Genomic DNA, 13,168 nt, shown 5'->3' on the forward strand with positions numbered 1-13,168 from the left:
TGCAATTAAAAAAGGGAACAATGCAACTTATTTTGCAAATGCTATAATTTTTAAAAAATATATATTACATATTATAAGAAACAAGTATATAAAAATTTAATATATATTAAAAAATAACTATTTATATACTTTTAAGGATTATAGTAATAATAAATTTAGTAATTGTTTCGATTTGTTCAGTATATTAGTTTTTTGGGACCGTTTATTAAAATAAAAGAAATGACGTTTATTTTCTATATTAAAGCAAATGTATAAGAAGATATATTCTAAATTCATTATAATGTTACTTTAATTTTTATAATAATTCTCATATGAATGTTATTAAAGATAACAATTTATGAAAAATTATATTATATATACATATGGTAAAAGATGTATTAAACGCCCCCCAAACAAGGTAATTTATCTAACTATCATATCAAACATATAATATTATTTTAGTAATAATATTATATTGTTATTCCACAATAATTTTAAATTGAAATTAATAATAATAAAAATATTTTTATATACAGATAATTCCTGTATATAAGGTTAAATAATTGTATTGCCTATTTTAGTATATATATATATATATAATATGATACCCCCTTAACCTGGATATTATAAATTATAATCCCTCATAATGAATGATGAATTGGTATATACACTTTTGATATTATATTTACTATAAACTTCATTAAGTTTTATTTTAAAAACATTTTCTTAATACATATTTTTATCAATTTTTTTAAAATGTCTTCTTAGTGTGGAAACTTTGATTTTTTGAGGATTTGTTTACCCGATGAATTAGGCGATACACCAACATCTGAACTTAAAAATATTCAAAATTACAACAAGTACTGTCCTAATGGAGACTGTAATACTGAACTCGATCAAATTACGATTGGATTTTTATGGTTACTTGAACAATATTTTACTAAATACCCAAAGAAAGGTCGTGATGGAAATAATATTAATCCAATTTTTTTTATACATATTACTATATGGTTAAGTTACAAATTAAATCAAAAATTAGGACACAATTTCACTAAAATAAGCGATTTTTATACTAATAGTGTAGATAATAGTGGTAAATATAGTCAATTTACAAAAGATGCCTATACAATTTCAGGTCTTGATGAATTCATAGAGAAACAAAAAGATTTGCTGAATATGAATATTAAAGATCTATCTAAATTTTATGATGCATCCAAATTAATATGTAGTATGTATGGTAATTTTTCAAAGAATATAAATAAGAATGAGTTGTTAAATAATGCGAATGAATTTGTTGTAAAATATCAAGAACTTGATGGAGAATCTAATAATACTACTGACAGTTCATTTAAACAAATATTGTCTGCTTTATCAGCTGATTATGATAATTTAAGAAAGAAACGTAACAATATTACATCTCTTCCAGAGATAACAGCAGACATGTCTGCATACATATCTAGAGTTACATCATCAAGTTCGTCGATAGGAAACAGATTATTTACAGTTTTATCGATATTTGGTGCAATAGCATTTTTTTTAGGAATTTCTTATAAGGTAAATAATAAGGACGTGAAAAATTATTTTCATTATATATATGCAAACGCTAACAAAAAATAATTCGTTTACCGTTTTTATATTAGTATTCGTTATTTGGATTTCGGAAACGATTTAAAAAACAACAAATAAGAGAAAAAATAAAAAATATTAAGAAGAAAATAAATCAATAATATATGATTCGAAGATTAATAATGATTAATATATGTTAAGAAGTTGTCTATTGGGGAGCAATTTTTGCATAATTTTTATATAGTTTTTATGTTGTGGGTCAGGGTTGTGTTTATGTAACCCATATTCGGGTTAGGGCTAAGTATTACATCTTTATTTTTTTATAATTTGAACACTAATTTAATATATGTACTATACTCGTATTTTTAATAACAAGATGAAATCAAAAGTCCAAATATGCAACCAAGAAGGGGCATAAGCTAATATGTAATGAATTGTTTAACATGTTTTATAAGTTATAATATACATAATTGAGTGTTCATGCCGATTTAATATGATTAAAACAAAATGTCTATATTGTATATGTTACTATAGATATTTGCTATATAATAATTTTCATTATATAAAACTTGTTAATCAGGGACTATATTGAATTATGTATAACATAATACGTTTCTTTGGTTGATGAAACATTTTATTTAGTAAAACTTATAACTTTTGTCATATTTATTTTGATTTAAATCATGTTATCCAACTGAAATGTAATAATAGATATTCATAAAATATAGATGCATGAAATGCCGATCGAGATTCGAAAATACAACGTTATCTATAAAAGGCATTTTATTCATCTAACATTTTTAGTAATGCATAAAAAATGTACTATAGATATATTATAATAAATTTATAAATTATAAATATATATAATAATCATTTTTTTCATTTCAATAATTTGCATTTATATTAATGTTCTAATTTATATTGGTAGGAATAGTTATATATATATTAATTTAATTATCATAAGGTATAATAATATATTAATTACTATTAATTTTTAAACTTTATATTTTGAGGTATAAATAAATAATATTTTAAAAGATTTAAAAAATATAATATAAGTATATTAATAAAATTTCGAATTATATTTTATCATAATAATTATAAATATTATGATAGATATAATACGTTATTATTATATGCCTATATATATAATCTAGTAAATTAGCAATAGTTAATATTAAAATATTTTTTTATTGTGATAACTTTATATAAATAAATATTAATATTATAGAAAAGACATAATAATACATTACATATTTGTTAATTATTCAATTTGGAATTTGTAGTTTTATATTCTAAAAATATGGATCCATGGAGAAAATGATAAAGACTCAATTCATGTTAAATGTCATTTTATTATTCCATATTAACTCTTATTATATTATTAGTTTTTATTGAATAATCATTTTTTAATCTAAAACATTACGTTACCATATAATTAATAAAATATAGAATTTTTAATAAATTATTTGAATGTACATACATTGATAACTATATCAATAAATATATAAGATAAGAATGAACAATGCATAGTATTTAGGAAATATATATCTAAATATATATATTAAAATTGCAAATATATCTTATCTCTCTCCTCTTAAAGGGCAATATAACAACCTATTTACAAATAGTTTTATATTATACTTTAAAATTTGCGTCAATACTTATTTATATGTTAATATTTAATATTTACTATGTATTATTTTAAAATCAACCTACATTCAAAGATTTATTTAATCTTATAAATATATTAATAAATATAGGTTCAGTGCTAATTGTTGTTTTAAATAATGGAAAAGATGGGAAAATATATAATAAAATTACCCAACAGAGAATACTTCTAAATTGGGATATGTAGGAATAAAAATCAAGTTATTTAACGCATTAAAATTATTTTTTAATTTATCTATATTAAATAAAAATAATATAAATTTATGTAATTTGCATAGAAAATGGAACAATGCAACTTTGAAATGCTATTATTTTAGAAAAAACTATAATATACATTATAAGAAACAAGTATATACAAATTTAATATATTTAAAAAATTACTATTTATATACTTTAAGGATTCTAATAATAATAACTTTCTTAATTTTTTATATTTGTGCAGTATTTGAGTTTTATGACGTTGTTTGTGTTCTATATTAAAGAATATGTATATATTTTTTAAATTCATTATAAAAGTATATCCATTTTTATAATAAAGTTATACCAAATGTTAGTAAGAATAGTATTTTTTGTATAAAATGCATCATATATACATATGGCAAAGTGAGTAACCAACCCTCTATTTAAGATAGTTTAGCTAAATGTCATAAAATAAGTATAATATGATCTTAGTAATACTAATGTATTATTATTTTATATGGAATTAAAATTAAGAATAATATGTCTAACGAATGATAACTTATATGTAAAGATCTTGAGTAAATATATCATATATTCTATGCAATATATATAAACAACATCATCCTCCATAATCTCCAAATTATAACAGAATTTCATTATAATGTCTAAGGAATTGGTATATATCATGTTCTTATATTATTCGTATGTTGCATTCCTATAAATTATATTAATTTTAATTATAATAACATTTATATCAATATATTTTTTGTTTAATTTGTAAAATATATTTGTAGTGTGATATAATTAATACGATCGATAAATTTTTTGATGATGATCCGAACAACCCGGAAGAACATAATTCTATGAAAACATTAAATATGATTTTCACTGAAAGTAACTGTAGTAGTGGTGAAGAAAAGATTAGCTCTGGTTTTATAGCATTGCTAACTTTACTTAATAGTATTGATAATAATGATCATTTAAAGGGTGATCAACTTGTGGAATATGCTATTTTATGGTTAAGTTATAAACTAAATCAAAAAAAAGAAAATGGAACCAATATATTAAGCGATTTTCTTACTGGACATATAAAAAAAAATAGTTGTTATGATAAACATATAGCTACTAGTAGTGGTAATGGTAATAAGATTTATATGGAAGTTATAGATAAAAAAATAGAATCGATAGATATTGATATTAAAGATATATCTAATTTTTATGATGCATTTAAATCATTATGTAACATGTATAGTGAACTTAATGAAAACAAAAACCAATGCAAGAAATGTTTTGAAAGTGCTGGAGAATTTTTTGAAAAATGTGAAAAAGTTAAAAATGCTTTTGATATTAATAAAGGACGATCTTATTTACAACTATGGTCTAGTTTATCAAATGATTATATTATGTTTAAACAATTATACAATATTGATACGTGTGCTAATGGATCACCACTTGTAGCTTGTCCACGAAGTTCAGTAACAAAAAATACACTAATTACAATTGCAATTATATTTGTTGCAGCATCAATTTTATTAGGAGTTTCTTATAAGGTAAATAATAAGAAATTTTAAAATTATTTTGATTATATATGCAAATTTTAAAAATAAATCGTACACTTCTTAACATTTTATATTAGTATTCGTTATTTGGTTTTCGGAAACGATCTCAAAAACAACATTTAAGAGAAATGCTAAAAAAATAAAGAAGAAGCTGATCATTAATATATTATTCGAAGAGTAGTGATTATTCCAGGAATAGTAATAATGGTTGATATATGATAAGAAATTGTCTATTTCGAAGTAATTTTTGCATAATTTTTATATAGTTTTTATGTTGTGGAACCTATATTCGGGTTAGGGTTAAGTGTTATATCTTTATTTAATTTTATATAATTTGAACACTAATTAAATATATGTACCATCCCTATATGTTTAATTCCGAGACGAAGTTTAAATATGCAACCAAAAGGGGAATAATCTAACATGAAAGGGATCAATAGCATATTTCCCATAAAGTATAATATATACAATTGTGTGTTCATATCGATTTAATATGATTAAAATAAAATACCTACATTGCATATATTAATTCATATTATGATATATCATAATTGCCTATTATATAAGCCTTGATAACCCAAAGCTATATTGAATTATGCATATCATAATATGTTTTTTTATTTTATGAAACATTTTATTTAGTAAAACTTATAACTTATATCATATTTATTTTTATTTAAATCATGTTATCAAACTAAACTGTAATAACAGATATTCACAAAATATAGATTCATAAATATCGATCGAGAATCGACAATATAACATAGTCTATAAAATATTTTTATGCTTCTAACATTTTTTGAAGTGTATATAAATTGGAAATATATTATTAGTTAATTGAAAAAATATAAGTATATTAATAAAATTGAATGCTATTGTTTGTTCTAACAATTATAAATAATATGATAGATAACATGCGTAATTATTATATACATATAAACTGGTAAAATATTATACTAATAACTAATATTGAAATATTGTTATATTGTGAAAACTTCATATAATTAAATGTTAATATTATCGAAAAGGTAAATAATAATACATTATAAAGGTATCAATGTTATATTCTTGTTAAATATCCAATTTGCAATTTATAATTTTATATTCTAAAATATGGATTAATGGAGATGTTAAAGACTCAATTTATGTTAAATTCCATTTTATTATTCCATATTAACTCTTATTATATTATTAGTTTTTATTGAATAATAATTTTTTAATCTAAAACAACATTACATTATCATAGAATTAATAAAATATAGAATTTTAATAAATTATTTGAATGTATATGCATTGATAACTATAACAATATAATATATAAGATAAAAATGAACAATGCTGAACATTTATCGGATATTCAACTTAATTTAAATAATAAAAGAGCAAAGATATCTTATCTCTCTCCTCTTAAAGTGAAATATAATAACTTAATTAAACATAGTTTTCTATTATACTTTAAAATTTCCATCAATAGTTATTTATATGTTAATATTTAATATTTAATTAGTATTATTTTAAAAACAATATACATATAAAAACGTATTTAAGCTTACAAATACAGGTCCAGTGCTAATTGTTTTAAACCGTGAAAATTATGCGCAAAATATATTGTAAAATTACTCAATATGGTATATTTATAAATTGAAGTATGTAGAAATCAAAATATAGTTATCGGAAACATTAAAAACAATATAAATTTATATAATTTGCATAGAAAATGGAACAATGTAACTTTGTAAATGTTATAATTTTAGAAAAAACTATATTATATATTATAAGAAACAAGTATATAAAATATTTATATACTTTTAAAAATTATACTAATAATAGATTTATTAATTTTTATATATTTACGGGTTCAGGATATAAATATACTTATTAAAGCATGAAAAAATTTTGTATTTTTCTATATTGAGACACACATATAAGAGGGAGTATTTTAAATTCATTACTAAACTACTTAAATTTTTATAATAAAATTATAATGGATGTTATTAATAATCATAAATTACATTATAGATATGACCAAAATGTATTAAATATCTCCAATTTAAGGCAGCTTAGTAGTTATCGAAAAAAGGAATAGATCGTTTCTTTAGTAACAATATTATTTTATATTAATTTAATTATTGAAAAACTTATAATATATTTAACTACAGACAGTTGTTATATATAGGGTTAAAGTATTAGCGTCAGATATTTGATGTAGTGTATATAACACAGATGATTTTTCTCAATTTATAAATCAAAAATAAAATCCCATTATAATGAATAAGGAAATGGTATATACGTTTTTTAATAATAATAATTTCCTTTACATTTTATGATATTGTATTATATATAAATATTATAAAACTTTATTTTATAAGAGTTTCATTAACGTATAATTTTATTATACTTTTTTAAATGTTTTCTTAGTGTAATTTGTTCTTTGCTGTAAGGAGTTGGTTTCCCGATAAACTGAAAAATGGAGATTATCAATTTATTGATGATAGTAGATATAAAACGCATTTTACTAAAGATTCATATAATGATATCGATAAAATTAACGGTTGGTGTTTATTTTTGTTTAATGGAATTTTTATGGGTTCTTATTTGTATGAGTATTACGCAAACAGTAAAATCAATGTTGTTGCATACATTTTGGCGTGGTTAAGTTATAAGTTACATCAAAAACCAGATAATGGAATCACTAATTTGATGGATTTCTATACTAATCATATGAAAAATCTCAATGAGTATCAAACATCTATAGAGGATTTTGCGGAGAATACAACTTATATTGAGCTTATAAATAAAAATAAGGATTTTCTGAATATTGATTTTGAATATATGTCTAAATTTTATGATGCATTTATATTATTATGTAACATGTATGATGGACTTGATGACGTCAATCCAAAATGCGAGAAATATTTGGAATATAATAATGAATTTTTAAACAAATATGAAGAACTTAAGAAAGATTCTAGTAATTCTGGAAAGAATTCATATATTCAAATGTTGTCTATTTTATCAAATGATTATGATAATTTAAAAAGTAAATGTGATAATTTTTCATCCATTCTAACTTATTCACTAATTTCAATTGCATTTATATTTGTTGCAATACCGATTTTTTTGGGAATTTCTTATAAGGTAAATAATAAGGAAATTAAAAATTATTTTGATTATATATGCAAATTTTAACAAATAAATCGTATATTCTTAACATTTTATATTAGTATTCGTTATTTGGATTTCGGAAACGATTTCAAAAACAAAAATTAAGAGAAAAAATAAAAAATATAATGAAGAAAATGATTCATTAATATATAATTCGAAGAGCAGTGACTATTTCAGGAATAGTAATAATTATTGATATATGTTAAGAAACTGTCTATTTCGAAGTAATTTTTGGTCACCATTTTTGCATAATTTTTATATAGTTTTTATGTTGTGGGTTAGGGTTGTGCTTGTTGGACCCATATTCGGGTTAGAGTTAAGTATTATATCTTTAATTTTTTATAATTTGAACACTAATTTAATATGTGTGCCATTCCGTATGTTTAATCACGAGATGAAGTTTAAATATGCAACCAAAAAAGGGTCACATAACATTTTTTCATAAATTATAATATATATAATTGAGTGTTGCTGCCGATTTAATATGATTAAAATTAAATGTCTATATTAACTATATATGAATTCATATTATGCTTTATCATAATTGCCTATTATATAAGTATTGATAACCCAGAGCTGTATCGAATTACCCACATCATAATATACAATGTATTTCTTTATTTGGTGAAACATTTTATTTAGTATAACTTATTATTTGTATCATTTGTTTTAATTTAAATCATATTTTGATAATCGAACAGTATAATAATATTATATATCAGAGTATAAATTATAATTAGATTCATTTGGAACAATTGTCTACATTATAATATACCTACAGGTTAATGGGAATATTATTATTGTTAATTAAACATATTACCAATATATAATAGGTAATCATAAAATATAGATGCATGGGATATCGATCGAGATTCGACAATACAACAATGCCTATAAAATATGTTTTATGCATCTAATATTTTTAGTAATATATAAAAGTATACATATTAATAAAAAATTATATTATAGATATATGTATATTATCCTTTTAACTTTCGATTGTATATAATATCATTTTCTTTATATTTATATTAAGGTTTTAAATTTAAATAATAGAGATACTTATATATACATTAATTTATTTACTATAAAGGTATACTATTAGATTAATCAATATCCATTTTTAAACTTTATAGTTTTGAATTATATATAAATTAGAAATATATTATATTTAAAATAGTTAAAAAAATATAATTATATTAATTATATTAATAATATTTAATATCATATTTTGTTATAATACTTATAAATAATATGATAGATAGAATAGCGTTATTATTATATATCTATGCATATAATTTAATAAAATGCTTTACTAGTAACTAATATTGAAATATTGTTTTATTGTGGAAAGTTCATATAATTAAATACTAATATTAATTTTATCGAAAAGGCAAATAATAATTAATTTAATTTGAATTAATATTATTTTTATTAGGTTATCATATATAAATTAACAAATATGTATTATAAATATATCGTTTTACGAGGTAGTATATATGTTACAAAATGTTATACTTTAAACAATGAATCACAGACATATCATACATTGATTTAAAGTATTTATATTAAGGGCATTAATTATTCCGTTGTACTATACAGTGATCTAGCAGTAACAATAATAATAGTAATAACAATAAATAAAGTATTAAATACGAACAAATCATTAAATTCATTTGATTCGAATATGTTGATATATATTAATTATATATATTATTAAACTTGTAATAAGAATAAAATTGTATGCATACAAGATAAAATGAAATATTATAAAATTCATTTAAATATGCTTTAATGCGATAATATTAGAATTAACACTGTCAAGCAAAATAATATTAATAATTATAGTCTTCTTAAAAATATTGTTTTTCATCATAAAACTAAATATAGTTTATTATCAAATATAAAAGCAAATTAATATTTAGAAAAGTAATAATTCTAAGTTATGTTTAATGTATACATTAATTGAAAGTTTTAATGGTAGAAAATATAATTAAAATATGTAGAATAAGTAAATCTTATATGGGTACATCCTTGTCTTAAAAAATCATACTTCCCTTATCTCTCCTCTCAATGTGCATTATACCAACCTAATACACATAATTTTCTATTATACTTAAAAATTTTCATCAGTACGTATTTATGTGTTATATATTTAATATTTACTAAGTATTATTTTAAAAACAATATGCATTAAAATACTTATATAAGCTTATAAATACAGCTTTAGTCCTAATTGTCGTTTTAAACCGTGGGAAATATGTGCAAAATATATTATAAAATTATATAATAAGGTATATTTCTAAATTTAATTATATAAGAATAAAAATAAAGTTATTGGACTCATTAACATATATTGTAAAGTTATCTATATTAAATAAAATAATATTAAAATTATTTATATGCAATTAAAAAAGAGAGCAATACAACTTATTTTATAAATGTTATAATTTAAAAAAAAATTGTATTATATATTATAAGAAACAAGTATATAAATATTTAAAATATATTAGAAAAAATATATTTATATACTTTTATAAATTATACTAATAATAATATTTTTTATTTTTTATATTTATACAGTTTTTATGTTTTAAAAGGACAGCTATTAAAACAAAAGATATGACGTTTATTTTCTATATTAAAGCATACATATAAGGAGATATATTATAAATTCATTACAATGTTACTTTAATTTTTATAATAGTGCTCATATGAGTGTTATTAAGGATAACAGTATATGCAAAATTGTATTATATATACATACGATAAAAAATGTATTAAACAACCCACAAAATAAGGCAATTTATCTAACTACCAAAAAGTATATATTGTTCCATATTATCTTTAAATTGATATCAAGAATAATAAAAATATTTTTATCTACAAATAATTGCTGTATATAGGGTTAAATAATTGCATTATCTATTTTAGTATATATATATAACATGATATCCCCTTAACCTAGAGATTATAAATTATATTCCATCATAATGGATGATAATCTAGTATATACACTTTTTTATATTATATTTCCTATAAACTTCATTAAGTTTTATTTTAATAACATTTTATTAATACATATTTTTATCAATTTTTTTTAAATGTTTTTTTAGTGTGGAAAAATTGATCTTTTGAGGATGTGTTTACCCGATGAATTAGGCACCCCCGCAACAACTGAACTTAATACTATTCAAAATTACAAAAGATACTGCCCTAGTGGAGACTGTAATACTGAACTCGAAAAAATTACGATTGGATTTTTATGGTTACTTGGACAATATTTTACTGAATACCCAACTAAAGATGGTGTTATTAACTATAATAAACCATTTTTTCTATATATTATTTTATGGTTAAGTTACAAATTAAATCAAAACACAGAGGAAACGTTTACCACAATAAACGATTTTTATACTAATCATGTAAAAACTGGTGGTAAATATAGTAATTTTAATGGTGATTCCAATAAATTTACAAGTCTTGATGACTTCATAGAGAACCATAAAGATTTGTTGAATATTAATATTAAAGATCTTTCTAAATTTTATCATCCATCCAAATTAATATGTAGTATGTATGCTAATAAATCCATGAATACAGATGGCAACAAACTGTTAAATGATGCTACTATGTTTGTTAAAACATATGCAGAACTCAAAGATGGCAGTAATGCTGAAGGTATCCCAAATAATCAAATATTGCCCGCTTTATTAACTGATTATAATAAATTAAATAAGAAATGTAGCAATATTCCATCTTTTTCAGAGCTAGCATCAAAAATTTCTGCACTAGCATCTGAAGATACATCAAGTTCGTCGATAGGAAACAGATTATTTACAGTTTTATCGATATTTGGTGCAATAGCATTTTTTTTAGGAATTTCTTATAAGGTAATAATGAGTTAAAAAACATAGCGTTTTAAAATATTATTTTCATTAAATATATCCAAACTTTAACAAAAAAATCATATGTTTCTTAACATTTTATATTAGTATTCGTTATTTGGATTTCGGAAACGATTTCAAAAACAAAAATTAAGAGAAAAATTAAAAAATATAAAGAAGAAAATGAATCATTAATATATGATTCGAAGAAAGTGACAATTTAGGAATAATAATAATGATTTATATATTTTAGGAAACTGTCTATTAGGAAGTAATTTTTGCATAATTTTTATATAGTTCTTATGTTGTGAGACCCATATTGGGGTTATGGTTAAGTATTATATCTTTAATTTTTTATAATTTGAACACTAACTAAATATATTTACTATAAATGTATGTTTAATCACGAAATGAAGTCTAAATATGCACTCCAAAAGGAACATATCCATTAATATGAAATGTATTGCATAATATTTTTTCATATGTTATAATATATTAAATTGAGTGTTCATGTCAATTTAATAAGATTAAAATAAAATGTCTATATTGATTATATATGAATTCATATCATGCTATATCATAATTGCCTATTATATAAAACTTGTTAATCAGGGGCTATATTGAATTATGTATAAAATAAAATGTTTCTTTGGTTGATGAAACATTTTATTTAGCAAAACTTATTATTTGTATCATATTTATTTTGATTCAAATCGTATTTTTATAACCGAACAGTATAATAATTTTATATATCGGAGTATAATTATAATTTGATTCATTTATAACAGTTTCCTACAGTATAACATACCTTCAGGATAATGGGTATATTTTTATTGTTAATTAAACATATTACCAATATATAATAGGTATTCATAAAATATCGATCGAAGATCGATAACACAACGTTATCTATAAAAGGCATTTTATGCATCTAACATTTTTAATAACACAATAAAAATATGCATAATAATAAAAAATTACATTATAAAAATATGTATACTATACTTTTATTTTTCAATTGTATTTAGTATCATTTTATGTTAATATTTTAAATTCAAATTATAGAAATAGTTATTTTTACATTAATTTATTTACTATAAAGGTATAATATTAGATTGATCATTATTAATTTTTAAACTTTATATTTTGAGGTATAAATAA

At 20.6% G+C, this 13,168-nt stretch overlaps 4 protein-coding genes across 4 annotated transcripts; all 4 read left to right on the forward strand.

Annotated features, from left to right (window-relative positions):
- Positions 1–625: 625 nt before the first annotated feature.
- Positions 626–1,706, forward strand: PY17X_1470101 (PIR protein; the record flags this gene model as incomplete). Its single annotated transcript, XM_022955917.1, has 3 exons — positions 626–640; positions 748–1,533; positions 1,620–1,706. The coding sequence occupies 3 exons, from the start codon at positions 626–628 to the stop codon at positions 1,704–1,706; spliced, it is 888 nt and encodes a 295-aa protein (XP_022810917.1).
- Positions 1,707–4,057: 2,351 nt separating this feature from the next.
- On the forward strand, positions 4,058–5,098 carry PY17X_1470201 (PIR protein; the record flags this gene model as incomplete). The annotated part of the gene is made up of 3 exons (XM_022955909.1): positions 4,058–4,072; positions 4,191–4,946; positions 5,033–5,098. The coding sequence occupies 3 exons, from the start codon at positions 4,058–4,060 to the stop codon at positions 5,096–5,098; spliced, it is 837 nt and encodes a 278-aa protein (XP_022810916.1).
- A 2,124-nt stretch (positions 5,099–7,222) lies between these two features.
- On the forward strand, positions 7,223–8,266 carry PY17X_1470301 (PIR protein; the record flags this gene model as incomplete). Its single annotated transcript, XM_022955903.1, has 3 exons — positions 7,223–7,237; positions 7,374–8,093; positions 8,180–8,266. 3 exons carry the CDS (start codon positions 7,223–7,225, stop codon positions 8,264–8,266), a joined length of 822 nt encoding a protein of 273 aa, XP_022810915.1.
- A 2,847-nt stretch (positions 8,267–11,113) lies between these two features.
- PY17X_1470401 (PIR protein) lies at positions 11,114–12,202 on the forward strand (the record flags this gene model as incomplete). Its single annotated transcript, XM_022955896.1, has 3 exons — positions 11,114–11,128; positions 11,237–12,013; positions 12,116–12,202. 3 exons carry the CDS (start codon positions 11,114–11,116, stop codon positions 12,200–12,202), a joined length of 879 nt encoding a protein of 292 aa, XP_022810914.1.
- Between the last annotated feature and the right edge of the window lie 966 nt (positions 12,203–13,168).

Source organism: Plasmodium yoelii (assembly GCF_900002385.2).
Source record: "Plasmodium yoelii strain 17X genome assembly, chromosome: 14".
NCBI classification, from domain to species: Eukaryota; Apicomplexa; class Aconoidasida; order Haemosporida; family Plasmodiidae; genus Plasmodium; species Plasmodium yoelii.